This window comes from Eucyclogobius newberryi, unplaced genomic scaffold (assembly GCF_026437365.1).
Source record: "Eucyclogobius newberryi isolate DKJ021-1_F unplaced genomic scaffold, fEucNew1.0.hap1 SCAF_13, whole genome shotgun sequence".
NCBI classification, from domain to species: domain Eukaryota; kingdom Metazoa; phylum Chordata; class Actinopteri; order Gobiiformes; family Gobiidae; genus Eucyclogobius; species Eucyclogobius newberryi.
Window position 1 is genome coordinate 10,058,589 of NW_027315757.1, and position 27,366 is coordinate 10,085,954.

General features: G+C 39.8%; 2 protein-coding genes across 2 annotated transcripts; both read right to left on the reverse strand.

The window, feature by feature from the left end:
• Positions 1 to 15,149: 15,149 nt before the first annotated feature.
• LOC140357936 (uncharacterized) lies at positions 15,150 to 18,411 on the reverse strand. The gene is made up of 4 exons (XM_072442523.1): positions 18,359 to 18,411; positions 17,438 to 17,519; positions 17,053 to 17,364; positions 15,150 to 15,876 (listed from the first exon to the last, which is right to left on the reverse strand). The coding sequence occupies exons 2-4, from the start codon at positions 17,508 to 17,510 to the stop codon at positions 15,509 to 15,511; spliced, it is 753 nt and encodes a 250-aa protein (XP_072298624.1). The 5' UTR covers positions 17,511 to 17,519; positions 18,359 to 18,411; the 3' UTR covers positions 15,150 to 15,508.
• Positions 18,412 to 21,090: 2,679 nt separating this feature from the next.
• LOC140357935 (uncharacterized) lies at positions 21,091 to 27,090 on the reverse strand. The gene is made up of 3 exons (XM_072442522.1): positions 26,998 to 27,090; positions 26,585 to 26,917; positions 21,091 to 21,469 (listed from the first exon to the last, which is right to left on the reverse strand). Exons 1-3 carry the CDS (start codon positions 27,065 to 27,067, stop codon positions 21,099 to 21,101), a joined length of 774 nt encoding a protein of 257 aa, XP_072298623.1. The 5' UTR covers positions 27,068 to 27,090; the 3' UTR covers positions 21,091 to 21,098.
• Between the last annotated feature and the right edge of the window lie 276 nt (positions 27,091 to 27,366).

A 27,366-nucleotide genomic window follows, 5' to 3' on the forward strand; every position in this document is an offset into this window, starting at 1 on the left:
TTTATGTAATGCATGAGATGAAAAATGGTCTGAATAAAAAATAAATAAAATCAAATAAATACTTTAAATAAACAACATTGAAATCCTTAGTTTGCTTTCTTTCAATCTTTATGTAACGCATGAGATGAAAAATTGTCTGAATTATAAATAAAATTAATAAAAATAAATAAAATTAATAAAATAAAATTAATTAAATAAACAACATTGAAATCCTTAGTTTGCTTTCTTTCAATCTTTATGTAACGCATGAGATGAAAAATGGTCTGAATAATAAATAAAATAAATAAAATAAATAAAATAAATAAAATAAATAAAATAAATAAAATAAATAAAATAAATAAAATAAATAAAATAAATAAAATAAATAAAATAAATAAATTACCCACCCTTGATATCAACCAAAATACTAATACTGTGCATAAGGGCTGCAACAATTAATCAACTAATCGTAACTAGTCGATTATAATGAAATAATTGTAGTCGTATTTTGATATTTGTACTCATTATCTGGACTATTCAAACTCTAAATCACATAAAAATACCTTTTATAACAAAGACGAAAGTTGCACTATTAATTCAAAATTAAAATAAATAAATAAATATTGTATATCTAGAAACCTTTAGTTACCATATTTCAATCCGACTGTGCATGTAGTGTAAGTAATCCATAATAATAGCAAGTGCCTGCTGTTGCTAAGTATTCAGTGAAGAAGGTAGCGGTTTGATCCTCCCCCAGACGCATTAATAATAATAATAATAATAACTTTTATTTATATAGCGCTTTTCAGTGACCCAAAGACGCATTAGTGCAAACCTCACCAAAGCATTTCATTTGGTCACCCTCATCATCTGTTTTATTTCAAAAAACAAAAACTTTATATTGTTTTTCTGTCCCCATGACGATGAAGTCTTCCGAATAATATCCGCTGATTATGTGCATCCAATTCTCCTCTTAGTCCTCCTCCATTACGCGTAAAGAAATTCTAAACATCGTTACATCGTTTTCTTTGTGCCAACTCTATTAAGACATACGATATTTCTTTACCAAGCTTGACACGTTTTCTAAAACATACCGTTACACACTTTACATGTGTAAATGACTTTACAGTGGAGTTTTGCTGGTTTCCCTCCCCCAACAGCATTTAGCAATGGTAACTTAGCAACTCATGCTTCAAGAACCAGTAAGAATCCAGGTTAGATTCTCGGACTATGTTGCCTCTTGCTCACTGACAATCCTCGAGTGTGCTGTCAAAACAGACTAATCCTCCTCAGACACCAGCTAAAGTCACCAGCAGCAATGAGCAGCACGGATCCAAATAAAATGAAATATTTTGTCTGTGTGAGTGAGTGTGTGAGTGTTTCTTTGTTTTGTTTTGCTTTTTTGTTTCTTTTTAATGTTTTTAATTCAAACCTAGGAGCTGAGGTAACCCATATTCTTATATTCACATTTATCAGTAACACATATTCTTATATTCACATTTATCAGTAACACATATTCTTATATTCACATTTATCAGTAACACATATTCTTATATTCACATTTATCAGTAACACATATTCTTATATTCACATTTATCAGTAACACATATTCTTATATTCACATTTATCAGTAACACATATTCTTGTATTCACATTTATCAGTAACACATATTCTTATATTATCCGCACACAATAACAGCATAGATAGAATGACATGACATTTTTCCATTACAGGGGTCTTTATTCATTTATTCATTCATTTCTGCCGTTAAAACGCAGTCTTTATAACGTCTTTATAACCGTATGCCTGCTTTAGCATGTCATGGGCAAGCTAGGGTTGTTTATCTCACCTTTGTAATTCCCTCTACTACCAGTAGATGAAATTCTAACACAATTCTTGACGAGAGAAACGCCTGACTGATGTGTAATATGTGCTTTTTGTAGACATTGTTTTCAGTTTTATAACACGAGATGTCAAAGCAGAAGTACTCATGGCCTCTAATAATACAAACATTGCATTATACATGTCATTAAAAATAAATGGTTAGCTGCAGACCGCTCCTTAAACGTCCACAATGTTCGAGTGTATTATCTTGTTTGACAAAGTTACCTCACAGCCCAAACGCTAAACTTTTAGCAAAGAAAACCTCCCCCGCTCGAGTGTTACATGAAACCACTGTTGCTTTAGTGCACTGTTGAGATACAATCTTCTTTGTTGTCAGCGGATAAACATGACTGATTTTCTCTCATCACATGATTGCAAGGCCACATCCCCCAAGCAATCTTCCTCCGCATTGTCTATCGGGTTCAACACAGTCTAGTTTCTATGGCAATGGTCAGGTCTGGTCCCATTCTCAATTATTATATCATATATTGTCGGTAAAATGGAGACTGTGCCCTTGGATAGCTTCTTCAACACTTTCTACTGCATGTATTTTGTTGACCTGTGAAACTCCACAGAGGCAAAAAAAAAAAAAAAAAGTTTGATTTGCTCATACTTATTTAAGAAAGATTATATCAGAATGACTACAGGCCATTTCTTATTATGATTTACTTTTTTTTTGTCGTTGCGGGATTTAGGTCTGCTGTGGGTTTTTGGTGTGACCTAGTTGTAAACCTTTCACGTGCTCTAATCATTTCTGGAGGCAAATTATGTTCATAAATTCACGGGCTTTTTGTTTATCAATTGATTTACAGGATTCCCATCTGGGATTCATTTTTGGAGGAAAATAAAAATGTCTTGCATGAGAAAGTAAATGTTTCTTTTGCCACATGAGAAGAAAAAAATAAACTGTTTATTTTTCTGTTTGAGTAGAAAACAGCCTTTGAACTATATAAGAATGTGATTTTTCATGGATGTAGAATATTTGATAACCTGGATAGCCCCCACTTATATAGCATAGCATGTGCTTCGTTTTGAATCTGCCTGAAGCTGTGGCTATTCGATTAAATTCTACATCATCATTAGAAAATGACCCTCTCTGGATTTGTAAAATATCAAAATAGCCCTAAAGCTAGTTTTTCAATCACATATATTTCACGCCAACTTTATTCACAGCCAGAGAAATGAAGCCTGTGTAAATTCAGCCTGGAAGACCTAACTCCATCCATCTACGTCAAGACCACCATGGAAGGACCCCTCTCCCCAGCGCCATCATCGCACTCAAGCGGGCGTGGCCTGTCCGTCTGTGAGAGTCAGATCCCTCCTTCACCATGGACTCTCCCAGGTTTCTGCGCTTATCCCAAAGAGGTTATGCAGTTTTTCCCGGGCAAAGAAGTAGGGTGAAAGGTCAGGGGGCGTCTGTACCATGGCCCCCGCACCTGCTCCTCATCCCCAATCAACGCTCTCAGTGACTCCTCCCCTGCTCCCAATCAGCACCAGGTGGTCACATTTAAGCCCTCAGGCAGATGGCTCGGCCGCTCAAACCGTACTGCGACCCACCACCTCCCCAGCTCCTCCTATACATTCCCCTCATCCTCTACCTCCTCTTCACATCTACCACCACCAGTCTCCAGGCTCCGGGGGAGACATCTAATACAAATAGATCATGGAGTGCCCATGATTGCAACGTCTTCCGCCGGGGTCTGAGCGCCAAATAACTCACGAATAAAGCTTGCAAAACAGTCCATTCTCGTGGTCTCTTTGTCTCTCCAGGATGAAATACAATATGTTTTACTATCATCGTAAAGTTTTATTTTGGTATTAAATAAACCCGATTATGAGGTTATGGTTGATTATGGGTAACAATATCCAATAACTAGACTTGGCCAAGTTACTAGTTATCAAGTCTGGAGAGGCACACACTTTTTTAAGGTATAAAAAACAGCTCATAAGTAAATAAATACTTTTAGTTTGGTATATTTATTGGCTGAAATATTACGCAATGGGCCTTTGAATTAACAGGACAGTTCTATCATGAATTGGGGGAGAGAGAGGGTAAAGACATTCGGAAAAATTCGGGGCAAAGCACTAATCACTACATCACTGGCATTTTAGAAAAATAATTTTTAATGCATTTATATTTCAATAACAAGGACCACAACTTCAAAACTTTAACGCAAAGACAAAATGTATTAGTGTGAGAGGAAAATAGAAAGAACATAAACAGCTGCTTTTGTCCTTCAATTGAAGGCTGCAGACGCCTCATATGAAAGACAGAACAATAAATAGATGGAGCGTTGTTTGAGCTGGTGTTTTAAGTAGTGTTGGCACCGAAAAGAGCGGTAATAAGGAGTGAGCAAACATACTGTATGTTCTTAATGTATGCACACTATGCATACATGTCGGTGTAATCCCTCATCCGTCCAGGAGTATTCCATCGGTTTCTAACGTACATTGCATGACATTCAGATTTCTATTATTTTGAATGGGGCACTGAGCTGCACATAATCAAGGAGCTGACCTTTAGAGAGGAAAGACCATTCATTATTTAGTTTGGTTTATCATTTTTTCTTTCCATCAATGGGACTTTTAATGGAAAAACTGTTTTGGTGGCTGAAATGAAGTAGAAAGACACAAAAATAGACATGAAATTGAAATGAATGATAATGCAAAAGTTTGTCAGGTATAACCACATTTAGTATTTGAAAACAAGACCAAACCAGTCTGTTTCAAAGTTAGACCAAGTAAGACACACTCCAAAATACACTTGCAAAAAAAAGTCACCTCCTGGGTCACCAGCTGCCAGAAAAAGCTACTGCTGCCACACGGGTCCACATCTCCATGGAGACGTCAGGTCAGAGATGATCGGATCAGACGTGAGTCGGCGTATCTCCACTGCATTCATTTCATATCTGCTCGGCGTATATATACACACACCGGTATATATTCCTGTGCCCGAATATTATGAACACAGGTTATATATAGATTCATTGACATTTTGAGCTTATGCAATGAGACGTTTGAGTCACAAATGGTGTGCGCATCACTTCATTGCACCAGTCATTTAACGCCTCGATAATGTTAATGCATATGCTGTACAAGGGTTAGAGTTCTCTGCTTTTCCCTCTATAGCACAAAGACAACAACATCTTCAAATTTGATTATCAACTTGAAAAATATATGTACAGTCAGGTTGTTTCGCAAGTCAAAAAGTTCTGCTGCTGCGGCGTGACAGAGAAGTAGACTGTAGACTCTAGCGAAGATGCAAAACGTGTCTTGGAGAAGGAGGGGCGTGGTTTAGATGACATAAGGTTTGTTTGGACGTTTAATGCAGCGATATAATGGGGAAGTGAAGTAAAGTGTCAGCAGTTTCACACACTATGTAGGTAGTATACATCTGAGTTCTATAAGATAAGATAAGATAAGATATTCCTTTATTGTCCCACATGGGGAAATTTCATTGGTGCAACGCAGGTAGATACAGAGGTAGATACAGAAGAACAGATCACTATTTTTCTAAATTTGCAACCTATGATGTATACACTGATTAGCAAAATGTAGTTTTCCTTAATTGTTTATGATAGAATTGCGGAGATTATTCTCATCTTATTCATGGTATTAATGCTTTTTTATTTGATTACATTTTATTATTAATTTGACCAGGAAAGTCCCCAAAGATGTAGAATCTCTTTTTCAGGTAAATCCTGACATTTTACATCTTTTTAGTGAACATGAAAAGAAAATATTTATCATCAAACATTTGAAGTAGTTTTTTTGCATCATTATAATGCAATTTGCTTCAGTTCAACAAATGTATATTTTAACACTCACATTTAACAGCTATTGCCATTTTCCTTTACTTGGTTTATAATTCAGAAAAGTGTACCCCTTTATTTAAATACCTTCTATAAACAAAATAAATATAGCAAAATGAGCTGTCATTATCATGTGATTGTTAAACTCTGTAAGGTGTCCCTCAGGGCTCAATACTTGCATCAGTCTTCTTTCACAGTTCATTTTGTTCTAACACAACCACCCACACACATCCGTGCAGATACTAAATTCTACTAATTACTTTAAAAGCCAAACGACACACAGCAGTAATTTTATAGCATGTCCCATTGAATTTGCAAATCACGTTCTTGTCTCCCATAACCTCCCGCTTCATAACCGAGCCATCTTTCTGTGTGTGGGAGGTTAGTGATCATTAGTTATGTATCAGCTTGTTGGTACGCTCAAAATACTATGACACATTGTATTGTTAAAGAGGTCATAATACATCCCACACACGTACCTCCAGCTGTTATTCTAATGATGTGTGGACCACTTAAGGCAGACGCCCCACAACTAGACAGAATAGATATGTAGTCTGGTCTTTATGTAACTTATTTACAGATATTCCATTACAGTGGGTTATATGTCAAAGTAACGTCAGTGAACCGTGTGAACAATAATACGTGAATGGGAGGAATTTAACAACATGAGCTTTGGTGTGACAATGCCATATCAAAGTTACAATTATATAATGGGTTTGTACAATATCTCTAATTGTAAGCTCCTTTCCTGAACTCGTTTCGCGGCAACAACAACAAAATGACAGTTTTAGTCAAATCAAATGAAGAGAGCTACAATCATGAAAATACTGTACTCTGAGATTTGGAGATTGTTGATACCCTAAATACAAACTCTTAAATGAACATAATGTAACTTACATAAAAAAACAACAACAATATAAAACCATATTTTTTGCAGGTAATTTTAACTATAGATGGTGATTCATTTGCATTGTGTATGTCAAAGTTTCTTCTCTCTAGAGTAAGGACACTTTTTCCTTGTGTTGCAATGCAGGTGCAATACAAAGACTGCACCTTCCTAGATTCGTGTTATTGTGCTGCTGTAATTGAGCTGTAAGAGCCGTCCATATCTTTGTTGACAGGTGTTTCACTCCGACACAGTTCTTGCAGAATAAATAAAGGCATGAGAAGTTTATTTACCATCAGTACAGAACCCGGAGACATTGTGATTGTACTGTTCATTCCAATCAAGTCCAGTCTGGCTCTGCTTCTGTTGTAGCGAGCATTATACCTCTGATGAAGTGGCCACAATAACAAACGCTGAGCTGGCACTCGGCATAGTGCTATTTCTCCATCAATAGTCCAGCTGTTGAGGCACAGTGTTGATTTGTCATATCTTTGGGTTGTTGATGGTGTGATGGGGAGCATAAGCCAGCATTCCCTCATAGACTTGTAAACTTTATCATTTTTTATTTGTATTAAGCTGCATTACCCAAACTTTTTAAAGAAAAATTCAATGCAATAACATGTACTGTAAAAGCAGTAATTTGGGGAACATATGTAAGAAAGAGTCATGTTCATCTATGCACAATGATTTGGTCCACCCTGTGTCAGACAAGGCTGTTCTAAACCTGTGCACGTGCCCGACAAATGACATTATAGTAATTCCTACTTTTCTCAACACAGGACCATAATGTTTTTCCCGCACAGAAGACAATTATGGTAATTGGTTTATCAGTTCTTCACTCTTGCTCTGAGTGTTCACTCTCAATCATTGTTATATTTTTTTATTTTTTATAAATAAATGTGAAAGTTCCTGAAATCAACACCAACAAAGATGACATTCTTATGATTGGCAGCTTTGTCATTTCAGAGAACAGTGTTGGGAAGTAAGTGTTTACAGAATGCTAATTTTCTCTAATTGTGTTCCGATAAATTTACGTTTTCATTTGGTCATATTCAGTTTACAGTTTTCTAAAATCAAAGGAAACGCAAAACCCCCTTGAGTGGCATTACTTCCTTCTCAAATTAGTGATAAATAAATACAAATGGTGAAACGGTGAAACTCTTATTTTATTACTCAATGTCTAAGTATTCTTGCTCCAGTTTCATTCTATGTTGAGTTTTATTTTTCCACCGAACACCACAGCTCTCCGCAAATATTTTTCTAATACACATGGCTAGTCACTGCATGAAATAGCGGTCTCGCTGGTGCCGCTTTCAGCAAGAATACTTGTCCAACACATGAGTCACAGGTTCTCCGGGTGCAGTCATGTCGAGGTGAATGTAATACGCTCATGCTGGTAGACAATGTAACTAAATACATTTTCAAAGTAGTCTTCCTAACACTGGCTAAGTGCAAACATGGAACTCCAGCTTCAAAGTCATATAGTTCAAGGATAAATGGATAAATGGATAAATGGATGAATGGATAAATGGATAAATGGATGAATGGATAAATGGATAAATGGATAAATGGATAAATGGATAAATGGATGAATGGATAAATGGATAAATGGATAAATGGATAAATGGATGAATGGATAAATGGATAAATGGATAAATGGATAAATGGATAAATGGATGAATGGATAAATGGATAAATGGATAAATGGATGAATGGATAAATGGATAAATGGATAAATGGATAAATGGATAAATGGATGAATGGATAAATGGATAAATGGATAAATGGATGAATGGATAAATGGATAAATGGATAAATGGATAAATGGATAAATGGATAAATGGATAAATGGATAAATGGATAAATGGATGAATGGATAAATGGATAAATGGATAAATGGATGAATGGATAAATGGATAAATGGATAAATGGATAAATGGATAAATGGATAAATGGATAAATGGATGAATGGATAAATGGATAAATGGATAAATGGATGAATGGATAAATGGATAAATGGATAAATGGATAAATGGATAAATGGATGAATGGATAAATGGATAAATGGATAAATGGATGAATGGATAAATGGATAAATGGATAAATGGATGAATGGATAAATGGATAAATGGATAAATGGATAAATGGATAAATGGATAAATGGATAAATGGATAAATGGATAAATGGATAAATGGATAAATGGATGAATGGATAAATGGATAAATGGATAAATGGATAAATGGATAAATGGATAAATGGATGAATGGATAAATGGATAAATGGATAAATGGATGAATGGATAAATGGATAAATGGATAAATGGATAAATGGATAAATGGATGAATGGATAAATGGATAAATGGATAAATGGATGAATGGATAAATGGATAAATGGATAAATGGATAAATGGATGAATGGATAAATGGATAAATGGATAAATGGATGAATGGATAAATGGATAAATGGATAAATGGATAAATGGATAAATGGATGAATGGATAAATGGATAAATGGATAAATGGATAAATGGATAAATGGATGAATGGATAAATGGATAAATGGATAAATGGATGAATGGATAAATGGATAAATGGATGAATGGATAAATGGATAAATGGATGAATGGATAAATGGATGAATGGATAAATGGATGAATGGATAAATGGATGAATGGATGAATGGATGAATGGAATAAGGATAAGATGTTTGAGCTGTATAAATGTCTAGCTTGGAATCCATCAATATATATGGCACCTCTTCGATGAAAACATATTATTATTAATCCTGCAATTAATTAGGATTTTAAGGGCAAAAGTGTACTTTCAAATCTAGCGCAAGGTTCAAAAATTAAGGAAAATTTATTTTATTTTATTTTTTTCACTATAAAATTTTCACTATAAACGCGTATTTGTGGGATATAACGCAGTTTGTTGTACTTTTATAATGATTGCTTAATGTCGGTATTTTAAAAAGTCCACCAATAGTACAAAGGCAACATGTGTTATCCAATCTTTTTTTTCACCTAACATAAAGCTCATTATTTCCCCACACAGCTTTCAGCATGGTTTATTATATCATATAAATAGAACCAATGATGAGTTTATTGTTCAAAATGGTAGAGGTCACAGTTTTCTCGTTGTAAATGACAGAGTTGCTGCCGACATACGGGAAAACCTCTCGGATCACATGCGGAGCTGCACCGTATAGCGAGGTCTAGCTTATATAAAATAATGAGAATGTTATATAACCCGTAAGTATTTGAAGCCAGTCCTTTACCAGTCCGTCTGCGCTCTAGTGAAACATCTCCTCACATCAGTGCCTTGAAATGTGGCTGTTACCCAGAAACCCCACACGGCTTTTCACAATTCAGGAACAGTAGCCTTTAAGGACATAGAATAAAGCCAGGGGGTAGAGTTTAAGATATAAAGCCATAGTTATTGTGGATTTGCTGCCATAATTGCCAAACCGTCATATTGGAGTTCACGGTTCAGAATGTTCATTAAATAAGGTGCAGCACCAGTTATAATCTACAGGAAAGAACATTATGATATGATTGCCAAAGTGAAGAACAGCTCATACAAAATTCAATGTTTTTTACACTCTATTTCAAAAGTCCAGGTTACCATCACAACGCCCACACTTGTAAAATCTCTTTGCAATCATGAATCTATTTATCCTTTTAAATAGTTGTGTTTGTTCGGATCATAAGTACACAGCCTAATGGGTCTGTTTTGATTTCTGTAACAAATAATGTATTCATATTACACTTTTATCTGTATATTTTTTGACCATACCATACCATGACATTACCATGTTTGCTGCACTTCAGAAGAGGCACATGGTGTTACGTCCCTGGTCAACTGATTTAAACAGATTTTGGTGCAATCCTGAAGAAATCGGACTACAGTGCCATCTGAATTGTATCCCAGGTGTGAGAGAGTTGATATGCCCCCTCGTCCCGATTAACTCTCTAGTAGGCGTGTTTCCAGATGTCGATGGCCTCCCTCATCCAAAGATAGTTTTTGTTCCTATAACCTTAGCACTGTCCCAATTAGTGTTAGCTCTTTGGTGTTGGTCTGCGATCTTGTGCTTAAAAGCGCTGCACTGGATTTTTACTGTTTAAAATGTGAAAAACTAGTTCAGGTACCCAATTTTTTGCATGTACTAAAGTAAAATCTGTTTTTCCCCTGTGTAGATATATTGTACAAGCATCTATTTGGGTGAAATGTAGACCACAGCACTTTCTCTGCATCTAAATATTAAACAGAAAGTGCGTTAATATTTGTTAGCTTTTACCTGAGCTGGTAAAACTCGCTCTGGGCTCAGACTGAGGTTCGTGGAGGCTTACAAACTCAAAACAAACTTACAGACTGAGTATTTAGGAAATGGGGGAGGCTGTAAAGTGCTTAAATGAACTGTTTTCAAGTTTCAAAACACCTTAAAAATCATGGTGGGCTTGTTGTTCAGGTGCAGGTTTTGGCTCTTTCTTTTTCACATTCAGTTTTGTGAAGTCGGACTGCAGATGGCGCTGTTGTTCTATTGGTCCAAGTAGGAATATTTTTAAATCAGTAGAGCAGAAATGCTTCCGTGAGATAAAAACAGAGTCCTATATAGTATAATTATCTCTGAAGACCTAATGAACTTAATCAGACTAACCATTTATTCAAATATAACCATTATAATGTGTCTTTTATTCTGTTTTCCCATTCTCCTACAAACTTCCATGTGCACCAGACACCGATTCAGACAAGAAGTGCTTCGGAGTGCTCTTGGACACGTACATAGAACAACTACAGAGAGCACACACTCAAAATCAGAACAAAAAGCAGCACAAAACGATTTATCACAAAATCAGGCTGTTCTTGTCCCTGTCTGTGTCAAACACTTACCCGCAGCAGTGGCTCTCTTCTTCTATTATCTCCCGTCTGGTCACCCACCTCCAGTGTTGTGCCTGAACCTGTGGCTAGACTTTACAACGTTCAAGCTTAACTGCACCTGGACACGAGAAACACTTCAGGTCAGAGGTCAGTCTTCCACCCCTACACCAGGCTCTTGAATGGTGTCCTCTGATGCCCATTGTGAAAAAGCCATACAGACTTTTCTTGGCTGAAAGCTGCACTTATATGTACAATATGAACTGTTTCAGTGTGTGCGTGTTCTAGTTTCCATGGTTGTCTGCTCTTGATGTGAAAGTTTCAGTCCAAACTATATATATACTTACTATATAATAATAACATGAAGTGAAACAGCATCAGAACAAAATCACCAAATGAACCTCTCAAAGCTCTCAGACCGTCTGGTATCTACTTTCTTTCCTTTGTATGATTTTTTTTCCTCTCTCTTTTCAATGTCATTTTAACGTGGGAACAAATGGGACAGGAAATAGGACGGGTTGTGTGGTTGCAGGTCTCTGGTCGTGCAGTGTACAGTACATCCCTGATCTGTCACATTACTTAGAAGCGGCCTACATCAGGTTCATATAAGTCCGATCATGTTCAGTTTCACATCGATACTCAAGCACGACGTCCCCCTTTCTGCGGAATTAAAAACCTCTTCAATCAGAGTGCCATTCAAACTGTATCTACCAGCCCATCGGATGGACTCGGACAAGATTGGAAGATGAAAAACAACAAATTAGAGGAGAAAAATCAGGCATTGTACGGCGCGGCTGCGTTTCCACGGATCACCATAGCAACCAATAAGAATACTTTGGTTTGCGGAGTCCAACAAATTAGCCGCGGTTCATGTTCGACTCGTCTCTGCGCTTTGAGCTTTCAGACAGAGGAAAGTGTTTTGAAGCTTAACGGAAATGTTTTGATTGGAATTGGAAGAGATGAGTTGGCCATTTCAAGCAGAAGTGGACTCAGAATGTCACTATCTACTACTAATACTACCTTTATTCTCTAGTCTATGGTACATTTAAGCATGTTAAAGGAGGTAATCTGTAAAAACACAAAGGAGGTGAAACTAAGTCATTGTATAGCAAGTTTACAATATGTATCGGGTCTTTGGTCTCGAGTCTTTGTCCACATGAAGTCCAAATCCTGTGCTTTGAGTTAATGCCTGAATGCAGCTCCTATTTCTGCAATTTATATCATATTCGTAAATATTCTAACAATCAGATATAAAAAGAAGACATCATTATTTTGAGGAGAGACATCAAGTCATTCTAATAGTGACTCAAGTCTGATTCTAGTCCAAATCACCACTTAATTGTCCACACTTCTGGAAAATTCTGATGAACTCTTTATCCAGATTCTTCAGTCCCCCATTAATCTGAATGAAAACATGCACAATATGAAAACAAATTTAAAGATGTAATTGTTCTACTGTATCTACAAGTTGAACAATTTTCATGCACCAAGCAAAGCACTCTTTGTTTGTGCTTTGTAGTTTGCAAAGTCTTTTTGTTTTCAACAGTGAGAATAGAACAAATCTAATTGTGTTAATCATCCATTGTTAAAGTTTGTTACAAGTGACCAGATATGTTCATGTGTATTAATTGTAAAAAACGGGGTAGGGGTTAAATAACAACAACTGTTTAAGATGAGTCAAAACTATGGGACAGTGCAGTCATTAATGTACCTTTAAGATGCTATTTTTAACTGTTATTGTTTTGCCTGAAATGTTCCACAGTATATGGGATTAAAGGACACATTGTGCAAATTTAAAACATGTTTTAACCGTGATACAGTATTGTTAATTGTGCATTCAAAGTCTAAAACGTCTAAAACACTCCATTCTGAATTTCCCAGATTTGTGACATCATAGGTAGAGCTCCAATATCTTATGTACTGTTTTTAAGTCCACAAATCGTTGTTTGACTCGTTCTGAGCATTTCTGCCATAAAATCTGCATAAAGTTAGCATTTGTTTCTGTCTGTGACGGAGCTGCCTACTCCGGAACCTAGGGCACCGCACCGTATGCTCCCGTATCTTTTTTGCGCGGCGCCCACGCACACCATGTGTTTTTCCTGCTGGGAAATGTTTATATGTCACTAAACAAGCACATTTACCTTTCACTCTCCCCAGGTCGATCTGTACAGTTACATTTTTCCAATTCGGTGGGACCCAGGATGCATACTTGGTCTTGGCGGGAGCCTACTCCTTGCTCCTGTCAACTTCCGCATAGGTAACTCCCGCTGATTGGCCAAACAGATGCAAAGGTATGGTGTTGCATTATATTGTACAGTTACGTGCGGTATGAATGGTCATGTGAACATAAATATTTACTCTTAGTATGAGTGTCCATTCATTGAGTGAAGTTTTGAATAATCTTGGAAATATTTTTGAGGTTAGTTTGGGGAAAATTGTGTTCTTTTTGTAATTGTATTTTTGGCGAGTTATGTAATGGCCTTGTGAGGGGTATAAGTGTATAAAAGCGGGGCCATTTTAGCTGCCAGTCATTTGGTGTGTGGTTGCTGAATGGGCAACACCTGTGCAGCAAAGACAAACCCAGAAACTGGAGTTTGTGACATCAATGGGCTTTTCATTTTTTGGCACAAAATAAACCATCAAACGGAATTTTTGACTCAGATATTATGTTTTTTTTTTTAGCAACACTGTCTCTCATGTAATTACCTCTGCAACCAATAGATAGAGCCCAAAGGTCAGTTCTTACGGTGGCAGGTGGAGCCTTTACAAGAAAACATAAATTGTGCACCTTTTATGATGGCCTTCTCGACACCAGCTGTTTGCCTCATCACACGTCACTTGCAACAAATAAATTAACCAGGAATAACTGTTTTTGCATCACATTACAGAGATAATTTATTGATTTGTTCTGCCGACTTGCCTAGTATTGATTTCCTGTGTTTTGTGATTCACTTCCACCTCAGAACCTTGTCCAAGTGTGTCGTGTTTTCCATCAGCCCTCTGTTGTGGACCTCTGTAGGGGTCAAGCTGTTCTCCTTTGTCACGCTGGTTTCATCGGCTCTTCAATCAAGTGTGCTGACCAATTCCCTGTCATTATCTTAACAAGGATACCATATGTTGTATCAATGAATAGGATCTTTACTATGGATCGCTATTGATTGTTAGTTTGCTCTGGAAGCTTATTCTGCAGACGGTATTGTTGTTTCAAACTCGATTTCAATTCTACGGAAAAGGCTACGTGATGCTGATTTCGACACCACAATGATAAAAAAACACTTTTTATACACTAGTATTACATATTGATAAAAGTTATTTTTATATTACTATTTTACTAGTTCTGATAATGATCAAGGACTTCCTAAAACTATTCATTAATTTGATTCGCATTGTATAATTTTTTACACCGATTTATGAGTAAAACAAGCATATTTTTACTATTAAAGTTCAACTTCTCAATTGTCCGATTACATTCATTAGGTATTCTGATATAATTATATACGAGTCTCTTATGGCAGTTCCTTCCTCAGACAGACACATCACAGTGACACCAGTGACACTTCTGAGTCTGGCTACAGGTCTAAACTAGTATATAATCAGCTTAATCACATTAGTACACATTGCCAAAAGTATCCACAATTGTGTACATTGGTTATTCAAATTTGATTATCAATTAATTATCATTCAACATATTGTTAAGCTAATATTTATTGGCATGTGATCATTGTATTACTTTATTTTCAAGCTTCACATAAAATAAGAAAATTTACAATAATATGTGAGTCTATGTTGCAATCAAAAACACATATACTCCAATCATGTATCAATCAAATATTACTGCAAACATTTCAATGTCAGTAATAAATATTTTTTGTTTAAACACAAGTAACTGAATTACACACTCAACTTGCCCAAACTAGAGTATGTGCTGCCCTCCAGAGGCTTTTATAAGGCACTGCGCCTCCAAACATTAAACTACTGATTGTTGCTTGAAGCTTTCCTGTTGGAGGGTCCACATGCTTGTTTCCATGGCGATGTTATTTCTGTACTTTCTTTTACTTTTGTATCTTGCCTTACGCTTGGACCATGAACATGCCTAAAACCAATGCAAGCATCACACCAAACCAGTGCGCGATGAGGTTCTCTCCCCCAGCAAAGGTTAAGAATCGAACGACCTCAACCGTTGTTTGATTCATCTCATTTTCAGTGGGCACAAGGAGCGAACAGTTGTATGGATCTTTGTGCAATGGGTCCTTCCTCAGCCTGACGGTGCTAACAGCAGTGAACAGTCCGTCTGTGTTCTCTGTCACGTTAGTGGACAAATCCAAGATGCTTTCATATCCCTGCTTCCACATGACCTTTACAGGCTTGGGGAAGATGTTCTCGAATACGCATGTCCCCTCAGTTGAAGACACGCTGACAGATGTTTGACCAACACATTCTGAAAAATACCAAAAAGGTCAAAGGTTACATACAATTTAACGTTTTACATCAAGAAACTGTTCACAATCACATAATATACGTCAGTGTGTCTTGCCCAAGGACAGAACAGCATTATCCACCGGTGGGGCTTGGAATCCCACAAACGACTTTCAGATCACCAAACAAACTCTCAATCAACTAACTACTGACCTTGAACATTTATTGAGTCGAATCAAATTTGCAGTTTCAGTTAGCAATCAGCTAAACACAATGACCGCAGTTATTAGGGTAAAACTGTGTCTAGGTTCTGCTCATTGTTTTTATGGACACTTTCTAGACACAGTCGGGGGTCGGAGGGTGCCCCATTTAGGGACAACAAGATCTCCTCTCTGCTGTTTGCAACATGCACTGGGCCATGGGTCTGGTTATATTTTCTCAAAAGTAAGCTATTTTCACATTTTCACATCCAATTATCAACTTATTTACAAAGATGTCCACTCCTTTGTTGTTCCAAGTCGTATTAAAGGTTTGGAGGCTCATCAAAACCATGTCAAATGCAACATTTCGAAAGATTCACTGTCATTGGACAAATTCGACATTGTCAGGTTGTTTGTGGCCCTCTGCTAAGTTTCAAAATGTGGCCCTCGGTGAAAAAAGTTTAGACACCTCTTCTGTACAGCATTCTGTAAGGCTTGTTTACTGCCATTGCATATAAACACATAAACATATGAACGAAACACATTGTTTCATATGAAAGTATACAGAGGAATAGATTATTAAAAAATGCTTCGGAATGTACATTTTCTACCTCATATGGAATGTCCGTCACAAATATGAATGCATTTGTTCGAAGTATTGCACATAGATATTTCTGATGAAACCCTTCAGCCCTCATTAAAGGTGCACTATGTCCCTCTCTGTGGGATCCTGCTTGTCTCCAGCACGAAGCAGAGACACTATTGCTTTGCCTGGAATGCTCCACTGGCATTAAGAAAAAGAAAAACATGCATTCTTACTGAAAACATTACCTCTCTACAGATCTGACCTCTGACTTTACCTGGTGGGGTTACCTGCTTGTCTCCATGGAGATAGACAAGGTCAAAGCAAAGCAATCTCCATGGAGATAAGAAGGTGAGAGACTTCCACCAGAAAAGTTAAACACCATTAAACTGCATATAGCAAAAACGGTTCTCACTTTGGACTCGAACGATGGTCTGGCCATTTTTGACCCCTTCTTTGGAGCGCAGTTTGCAGTGGTAGGTGCCCTTGTGTTTTGGCTGTATGTTGAAGATGCTCAGGGTGTAGTTGTAGCTGTTCTTGGAGGTCATGTTTGCACATGCCATGTCAGTTCGATTTTTCTCCACGCCCCAGTCACAAATGTCTTTCTTCTCCTTCCAGTTAAATTCTTTGATGTCAAGAGCACTATCTGTTGTGATGTCACATTTTAGAGTCACATTTTCACCACAGGTTGCGAGAATTTTAGGAATGGTGTACATTTCAAGACCGCCTGAATGAAAAAAAAGATTAGTTATTGCAATAATGGGATGAGAAAAATAAAACTGTATCCAGATGTATCTTACCTGCTATACTGAGTGTAGAAAGAAGACACATGATTCCAAGTAAGCCAAAAAGTTGAAACGTCATTGAAGCCATTGTTCTCAACTGCTTTGGATTGACATGAAATAAATACACACAAAAAGATGACAGACTCCATTAGGATAAGAATATATACAGTATTGGGTTTCTTCAAATTGTTGTATGTTTTTCGCTTTCTGTAAATCCTTTGGGTTTATAATTTGTCAATAATAACAACAATAATAACTAATTACTTTTACACCTGACTGTATATTGTTACGGCAGTTTCCTGTAAACAATGATCAAGTAAAGAGTAACCAGGCAATAACTTGAAGCAGAAACAGAGTCTCTCGGTCTCTCTCAAAAGGTGGAAGTTTATTCACGTGCACAGTGGATAAACACCCTCTCTCACCCTAAGACAAGTTCGTTCTGTCCCTACCTAACTTTACAATTTACAAAGTACACCTTTTATAGGTGGTAACAAACATAACATAATCACAACCCAAATCAGCTCAAAAAGAGATAGACCAGACTATCACGTCTGTGACGGTTCCAGCTCTCTCTTCAGAGGTTTAATCAAAGACCATTTCCACTGAATCCGGTCCTGACGCATTAATTGATGATTAAGAGGCGCCGGACAGTAGATATTCAGTATAATCAGGACCTCATATTCTTATCCCATCTGCACACAGGAGAACAACACAGATGTTAAATCTGTGACATGTCATGGCCTAAAACAACATTAGAATGACACGACATGACCCATTTTCTGCCATTACAATATATATATATATATATATATATATATATATATATATATATATATATATATAAACTTCCTCTATTCTTCATATTCATGTTAGGAAAATAAGAAACATTTTTAAAAATGTTATCTCTAAAGAAAATGGAATAGAATTATGGCTCACCTACACTTGTGCCTGCCTTAGTCCAAATCAGGTGCAACTATGACAATTATTCGTCTTTCTATCTCGTTTTTAGGGCGTGTACAAACTCTTTTCACAAGCCTCATTCAACCCGAGCCCATAAAAGCCTGTTTGTGTGGATCAAGTTGATTCTTGTACATTCAAATACATCGAATTACAGGAGACTGTCATCGTTTCCATGAAATGATGACATCGTTTCCGATGTCATCTTTCCTATGAAACGATGATATCGTTTCAAGAAATAAAGATTACAAGCCAATAGAAAGTGCATTACTGTAGGAGAATGTTCACTTTTACAAGCCTAAACTAATTCATAAGGTAAATTAATTTGTTTTTCCTTTGTTGCTGGTCGTAAAAAGAAGAAGTGTGTACGGTCCATCACCTGCTTTGCCTAAAATGTTACACAGTATACCATTAAACCATTAAATCTCCAAGGACAGGTTACGTCACAAGCCCAGTTAAATACATCTGCACTTCAATCAGTGCAAAAAAGAACTTATTTAATGCAGACGAGCAGGTGGCGTATGGGAGGAAGTGTCACATTTGACCCAAATTTCATGTTGATAGTGCTGGCAGAGTGGTTTGCCTCCTCACCAAGTTTCTGGCTCATTATTTGGAAATGCAGAAGTACTGAAGTATGACTAAATATTAATAATTGCACCCAAAATATGTATAGCTTGATAGCATAGCATAGCATAGCATAGCATAGCATAGCATAGCATAGCATAGATGATTTCAGCAGACTTCTCTATGCCACAAGGCGTGACCTGATGTACGTTACAAGTTTGCCTATGCGTCTATGTAAGTCAACAAGCCTTAGACTTATGTCTGTGGGAAACCAGGCTTGTCTGTAATCCTTTTGAAATACTAAACCTTTTCTTTTCTCAATAAGACTAACTGTAAGGATTAGTCAATGATGATCTGTTTTTATTGGATAGCAGCCCACATGTTTATTAGGTTTTCTAACAATGGTGGATGTGTTGTGACCTGGCCTGGAATGTAAAGTTATTTGCTAAACCAATGAATGTTGTAAGATATGATCAAGAATTTAAGGAATATTTTTTAACAGTTTTGTCATATTTTAGTTGGCTTAGATACAAATCTTGAATTTTCTCGGTATGAATGAATCCCACGTGTTGGTTGGTGTGAAGAAGATGGAAGTTATTCCCGAAAGATGTCAAATTACATCTTAACTATTGTCTGATATAGATGAAATGACAAAACTATTCTACTATTCAACTGCTTTGGATTCACATGAAACAAATACAGACCAAACTCCAATAGGATAATAATATATATATACATATATTTTTTTTCAGCTTTCTGTAAATCCTTTTGGTTTATAATTTGTCAACAATAATAACTAATGACTTTTACACAGGGGTGCACGGTGGCAAAGGCGGTTAGCGCTCTTGCCTCCCAAGAAGGAGATCATGGGTTCGATTCCCGGACCAGACCAACATCACATGATCTCTCTGGGTGGAGTTTGCATGTTCTCCCCGTGTTACCGTGGGTTCTCTCCGGGTTCTCCGGCTCCTCCCACCGTCCAAAGACATGCATGTGTTAGGTAAAATTGGTGACTCTAAATTGGCCCTAGTGAATGAATGTGAGTGTGAACTGTCTGTAATGTCTATGTCTCTGTGTTGGCCCTGCGACAAGTTGGCCAGGGTGTACCCCGCCTAAGGCCCGAAGTCACTGGGATAGGCTCCTGTCACCCGCGACCCCGAAAGGGAACAAGCGGTAGAAAATGGATGGACTTTTACACATGACTGTAATAGATTTATGTATATATATATATAAAAACTTCCTCTACTTCTTCATATTCATGTTAGGAAAATAAGAAACATTTTTCAAAATTTTGTCTCTAAAGAAAATGGAATAGAATTATGGCTCACCTACACTTGTGCCTGCCTTAGTCCAAATCAGGTGCAACTATGACAATTATTCGTCTTTCTCTCTCGTTTTTAGGGCGTGTACAAACTCTTTTCACAAGCCTCATTCAACCCGAGCCCATAAAAGCCTGTTTGTGTGGATCAAGTTGATTCTTGTACATTCAAATACATGGGAATGCCAAATATACAGGAGACTGTCATCGTTTCCGACTAAAACAAGAAGCATAAATGGTGTCATTCAGATCAATGATGAAATTGAATGGGCTCAGCACAGACCCTTGAGGCACTCCCAGTCACTAAAAGTAAATAAGAGTATAGACTGAACTAAAAGCACAGAGAGATAATACTGATTAGCCTCTGTTTTATATGAATTAATTCAATGAGAGGAAAGTCAAATGCAAGAAGTGCAGTTGTTAAAGGTTGTAAATTCTGTGACATGAAGAGTCTAGAGCATTTAACAGTTAGCTTGCAATAACTGTTGACCACACAAATGCACAATTTAATTTATATACTAAGCAACACTTATTTGACGATCTTTATGTTTAAGTTTCTTTCATTCTCGTGGTCTAAAGTGTTTCTGTTCCTCAAGTTTGGGATTTACAAAATGTAACTTTCTGAAAAACACAATAAAATTGTGACAAAAACAGCCAGATAAAATTAAGGTCTTTACATTTAGGTATATTTTTTTAGCTATTTATTGAACAAAAAATACTTATATTGTGACCTGATGTAACGATTATTGATTAACCTAGTAATCTTGACTTTGAGCTTTAGATCTAGCACTACTCTGAAAGCCAAATCTTATGGTCTAAATTGTCCTTGGTTGGAGATTAAGCAAGTAAAACCCCTAAAACCATCGCTAGCATCACGCCAAACCAGTGTCCCATGAGCTTGTGCCCCCCTGCGAAGCTCTCAGACCTCATATAATAAAACTCTGTCTCGTTATCGTTCTCCGCATTTTCCAGGACCAGAAACAGACTGCAGTGATAACAGATCGACTCTGGGTTCTTCTTCGTCCCCAGCTTGATGGTGCTGACTGCAGTGAACCTTCCCTCTGGAGTCACGGTTACGTTCAACTTTTGCTGGTTTGTGTAGTTATTGTAACCCTGGGTCCAGTGGATTATTGGTGCGGGGTAGACATCTTCGAATGTGCACGTCGCCTCAGTGGAAGTCACATGATAGCTCGAGTTACCAAGGCACTCTAAAATACAGAGAATATGAATAAACACAGTACAGTAACAGTCAAATGAAAAGGTACTCCAGCTAACATCCTCCAGTGAAAGTATTCTTGACCAATCCTAGCTCGAGGTCTGAAGATGAGTCTTGACAAGTTCCCCCACTGACAATAAAAGATGTCAATAAAGTTTACCTCAACCATAAAGTGGCTATGACTATGAATTTGACCAAAGCTTTGATAATTAAATGTATTTTTAATTAAATTCAATGTATTGATTTAGCTAAAAATGTTACAAATTGCATCCCAAATTAGCAATTTAATTTCCTAAATGCAAATTACTGCATAATACTAGGAAATTCCTTGACTGTTACCAAACAACCGTGCTGTGCAGCGGGCCAAAACTCCTCCTATTTCAGATATTATTATTACTTAAGTACAAATATATGAAAACACTCTTGTTCTGTGTAAACTGTGCAAAACTGTTCTGTTTCGGAGTCGTGTGATATAAACAATATTCAGACCTCGACACCTCGACCATCACCCCCTCCACCCTGGTAGGCAATCTCGATGTCATCATAGACCCCACCCTCTCTTTCACTCCCCATGTCAGCCACATCGTCAAGACCTCATACTTCCACCTCCGCCGCATCGCCAAAATCCGACACTGCCTCACCTGGCAGGTGAGGCAGTGTCGGATAGGTGACGCTGCCCGCCTCCTCACCCACACCCGGTCCCGTGATCACATCACTCCCGTTCTCCGCTCTCTCCACTGGCTCCCCATCAAGCAGCGCATAAACTTTAAAATACTCCTCCTCACCTTCAAAGCTCTTCACCACCTTGCCCCCCCCCGTACTTGTCTGACCTCCTCATCCCCCACCGCCCCTCCCGAGCTCTCCGATCCTCCTCCTCTCTCACCCTGGCTGCACCAACATCCCGACTCAAAACTTTTGGCGACAGAGCATTCTCCCGAACAGCACCCCGACTCTGGAACTCCCTCCCCCAACCTGTCCGCCACTCTCCCTCACTCACAACATTCAAATCCCGCCTAAAAACATACCTCTTCACCCAAGCCTATGACCTCCCCTACCCCTAGCCTCCTCTACCCCATTGCCTACTCTTCTACCCCCTGTTACTGTGATAAAATGTGAATATATGAGTATATTTCTGTGATGTATTTTATCTGCATAATAGTGATATTTTATCTGCATCATTAGTCTAAGAGAAGAACGGGTGTGTGACAAACTGCATTTGTTTGTGAAGGTATCATAAAGATGGGCCAAAGAATGTTGCCCCGGGGGGGGAGTTGCACCCCCCCTTGCAGGCTTTATCTCTACGGAAAAATACCAAGTGCCTTGATATGAGGCTGACCAATGAGAAATGTGACCCGCCTATTCCAGAATATCTAATAAAACCAACCAGCATGGGAAAAAACGGTGTGAGACGCGGGGGTGAGACGCAGGAGGGTCAGCCAGGCTCCTTACAACGGCCTGGCTGACACAGTCCCCGCGTTTTCTCCCATGCATGCCACACAAATGTCTGATGTTTCTTTGTCGTTTCATATTCTAGGTTGAATTGTGTTCTCGATGTGTTACGGAATAGCATCGGTGTATGTCTAATTCCATGACATTTTCATCCCCATCTTTTTCTCTCTACTTCTTCTGTCTTGTTCATTTTATCTGTATATTAATGTGTTCTGTACGTGTTGTCCCCCCTGTCTGTAAATACCCCCCCCTTTTTTATTATGTTCAGCGTCTTTGGGTCACTGAAAAGCGCTATATAAATAAAAGTTATTATTATTATTATTTTTTATAACTCTGCTCTACTTCCTGAAAATGTATAAACATATTTTACACTTTTATTCACAAACTGCTACTTGATTGCTGTTAAACTATCATTTATATTTACAACAGATTTTATCCCGCTAAAAATAAAGTCCATCCATCCATCCATCCATCTTCTGCCGCTTTATCCGGGGCCGGGTCGCGGGGGCAGCAGTCTGAGCAGGGACTCCAAGACTTCCCCTCCCCAGCCACTTCCTCTAACTCCTCCGGGGGGATCCCGAGGCGTTCCCAGGCCAGCCGAGAGACATAGTCTCTCCAGCGTGTCCTGGGTCTTCCCCGGGGCCTCTTCCCGGTGGGACAGCAGAGATGAGATCCTGTGGTCCCCAAACCGGACACCCTCCGACCCCTGACTGCGCCTAGAAATTCTGTCCATAAAAATTATGAACAGAACCGGTGACAAAGGGCAGCCCTGGCGGAGTCCAACATGCACTGGGAACAGGTCTGACTTACTGCCGGCAATGCGAACACAGCTCCTGCTCCGGTCATACAGGGACCGGACAGCCCTGAGCAAAGGCCCCCGGACCCCGTACTCCCGGAGCACCCCCCAAAGGACACCCCGAGGGACACGGTCGAAAGCCTTCTCCAGATCCACAAAGCACATGTGGACTGGTTGGGCAAACTCCCATGAGCCCTCGAGCACCCGATGGAGGGTATAGAGCTGGTCCAGTGTTCCACGACAGGGACGAAAACCACTCTGCTCCTCCTGAATCCGAGGTTCGACTATCGATCGGATTCTCCTCTCCAGTACCTTGGAATAGACCTTACCCGGGAGGCTGAGGAGTGTGATCCCTCTGTAGTTGGAACACACCCTCCGGTCCCCCTTCTTGAACAGAGGGACCACCACCCCGGTCTGCCAGTCCAGAGGCACGGTCCCCGAACGCCACGCGATGTTGCAGAGACGTGTCAACCAAGACAGTCCTACAACATCCAGATACTTTAGGTACTCAGGGCGGATCTCATCCACCCCCGGAACCCTGCCACCGAGGAGTTTGCGAACAACCTCAGTGACTTCAGCTTGGGTGATGGATGAGCCAGCCTCCGAGTCCCCGGTCTCTACTTCCTCTTCGGAAGAAGTGACTGAGGGATTAAGGAGATCCTCAAAGTATTCCTTCCACCGTCCGACGACATCCCCAGTCAAGGTCAGCAGGCCTCCACCCGCACCGTAAACGGTGTTGGTGAGGCACTGCTTTCCCCTCCTGAGGCGCCGGACGGTTTGCCAGAATTTCTTTGGTGCCGACCGATAGTCCTCCTCCATGGCCTCCCCGAACTCCTCCCAGGCCCGGGTTTTTGCCTCTGCGACAGCACGAGCCGCGGCTCGCTTGGCCTGCCGATACCCGTCGATGACCTCCGGAGACCTACAAGCCAGAGTGGCCTGATAGGCCTCCTTCTTCAGTCTGACGGCATCCCTTACTTCCGGTGTCCACCACCGGGTTCGGGGGTTGCCGCCACGACAGGCACCGGAGACCTTGCGACCACAACTCCGAGCAGCCGCATCAACAATGGAGGCGGAGAACATGGTCCACTCGGACTCAATGTCCCCAACCTCCCCCGGGACATGGGAGAAGCTCTCCCGGAGGTGCGAGTTGAATACCCTACTGACAGAGGGCTCCACTAGACGTTCCCAACAGACTCTCACAACGCGCTTGGGTCTGCCAAGTCTGTCCGGCTTCCTCCTCCGCCAGCGGATCCAACTCACCACCAGGTGGTGATCGGTTGACAACTCTGCCCCTCTCTTCAACCGAGTGTCCAAGACACGCGGCCGGAGGTCTGATGACACGACAACAAAGTCGATCATTGACCTCCGGCCTAGGGTGTCCTGGTGCCATATGCACTGATGGACACCCTTGTGCTTGAACATGGTGTTCGTTATGGACAATCCGTGGTTAGCACAGAAGTCTAATAACTGAACACCGCTCGGGTTCAGATCGGGGAAGCCGTTCTTCCCGATCACCCCTCTCCAGGTGTCACTGTCATTGCCCACGTGGGCGTTGAAGTCCCCCAGTAGAACAACGGAGTCCCCGGTCGGTGCACTGTCCAGTACCCCTCCCAAGGACTCCAAGAAGGCCGGGTACGCTGCACTGCTGTTCGGCCCGTAGGCCGCCACAACAGTGAGAGACCTGTCCCCCACCCGAAGGCGGAGGGACGCGACCCTCTCGTTCACCGGGGTAAACTCCAACACGTGGCGGCTGAGCTGAGGGGCTATAAGCAAGCCCACACCAGCCCGCCGCCTCTCCCTGCTGGCAACACCAGAGAAGTGGAGAGTCCAGCCCCTCTCGAGGAGATGGGTTCCAGAGCCCAAACTGTGCGTGGAGGTGAGGCCGACTATATCTAGTCGGTATCGCTCAACCTCCCGCACAAGCTCAGGCTCTTTCCCCCCCAGCGAGGTGACATTCCATGTCCCCAGAGTTAGTCTCTGTGTCTGGAGATCTGGTCGCCGAGGCCCCTGCTGTCGACTGCCGCCCAGATCTCTCTGCACCGGCCCCTTATGGATCCTCCTGCGGGTGGTGGGCCCACGGGAGGGCGGCTCCACGTTGCTCTTTCGGGCTTTGCCCGGCCGGGCCCCGTGGGGTAAGACCCGGCCACCAGGCGCTCGCCATGGAGCACCCATCCCAGGCCTGGCTCCAGGATGGGGCCCCGGTGACGCCGATCCGGGCGACGTAAACTGCCTTGTTCTTGTTGTCATCATAGAGGGCTTCTGAACCGATCTTTGTCTAACCCGTCACCTAGGACCTGTTTGCCTTGGGAGACCCTACCAGGGGCATGAAGCCCCCGACAACATAGCTCCCGGGATCATTAGGGCACTCAAACCCCTCCACCACGTTAAGGTGTCGGTTCAAGGAGAGGTAAAAATAAAGTCAAAATTATAAAATGATAAAAACTTGTCATTCGCACTTTAATTGTCCCAATCAGAAAATTGTATATGACCTCAGCAGTGAACAATAAGCATTGATCCATATACATAATCACTCAAGTATAAAGTACTTGAGTAAGTAATTAAAAATGGATTGAGTGACTAACTGGATGTTCCATATTGTACCGTATTATTGTTTTACAAAGTGCACATTCTGGCATTTCCAGAAAATTAATTTAAAAAAACATTGTATAATAGTATAATATTATTTTACGATAAAAAACGCACACACAAAAAGTGAGCATAAATACTTTTTCATTGAGTAGAGTAGGGCCCAAAAAAAGTAAATTGGTTAATCGCAACTAAAAAAGTATGTCATCACTTCTACTAAGACTTACAATGTACAAATAAAGCTTTAAAATGTACTTTCCTCAAAGAAACACTTACGTTGGACTCGAACGATGGTCTTGCCATTTGCCACCCCTTCTTTGGAGCGCAGTTTGCAGTGGTAGGTGCCCTGGTCTTTTGGCTGTATGTTGAAGATGCTCAGGGTGTAGTTGTAGATTCTTCCAACGGGCTTAGAGTAACTCAACTTTTGACATTTAAAACCAGGGCCACTTTGGTTGGTCATCGTGTAGTCACAATAATCTTTCGACATCATCCAGGTCAAGCTTTTGATATCAATATCGGCATGATCTTTTGCAAGTACGTTGCATGGTAGCTCCACTGTTTGTCCACATACTGCCACGACTTTATGATCGGTGTACAGTTCAATCTCACCTGAAAGCAAAAAAGTAGTTAAGTCACTATTAGGAGGAGAATATTAAAGCAGACAATGATTTATACATGAATGGTCATACCTGCTATACTGAGAGTAGGAAAAAGACATAAGATCCCAAGTAAGCAATGTTGAATCCTCAAAGAAGCCATTTCTCAAACCCTCAGTAAAACCAAGATGACAAATGAAACAATACTGCTAGGTTCAGAGTGTTATTGGAATACTCTACACTCTCTCTTTTGGGGGCGGAGTAACCGTGTACATGCTGATGGCTCAAGCAGTTGTCCTCAGTCAACCCAGTCCATAGAAAATGTTTGCGGGACGTACAGGGAGAGACATGTCCTGGTATGCAACGTCAGTGTCATGTTTCAGACTAAAAAAGTGCTGATTTAGACTGCAATTGTGTATGGAAGTAGGAGAATGTTTGCTTATCTTCACAAACAGCCACTTG

Excerpts from the sequence above, each read along its gene's own strand:
- LOC140357936 (XM_072442523.1), bottom strand. The coding sequence starts at position 17,510 with ATGGCTTCAATGACGTTTCAACTTTTTGGCTTACTTGGAATCATGTGT. Across the intron at positions 17,365-17,437 it reads TTCTACACTCAGTATAGCAG|GCGGTCTTGAAATGTACACC; the intron begins GTAAGATACATC and ends TTTTTCATTCAG. Across the intron at positions 15,877-17,052 it reads GACCATCGTTCGAGTCCAAA|AATGTGTTGGTCAAACATCT; the intron begins GTGAGAACCGTT and ends GGTATTTTTCAG.
- LOC140357935 (XM_072442522.1), bottom strand. The coding sequence starts at position 27,067 with ATGGCTTCTTTGAGGATTCAACATTGCTTACTTGGGATCTTATGTCTT. Across the intron at positions 26,918-26,997 it reads TCCTACTCTCAGTATAGCAG|GTGAGATTGAACTGTACACC; the intron begins GTATGACCATTC and ends TTTTGCTTTCAG. Across the intron at positions 21,470-26,584 it reads GACCATCGTTCGAGTCCAAC|AGTGCCTTGGTAACTCGAGC; the intron begins GTAAGTGTTTCT and ends TCTGTATTTTAG.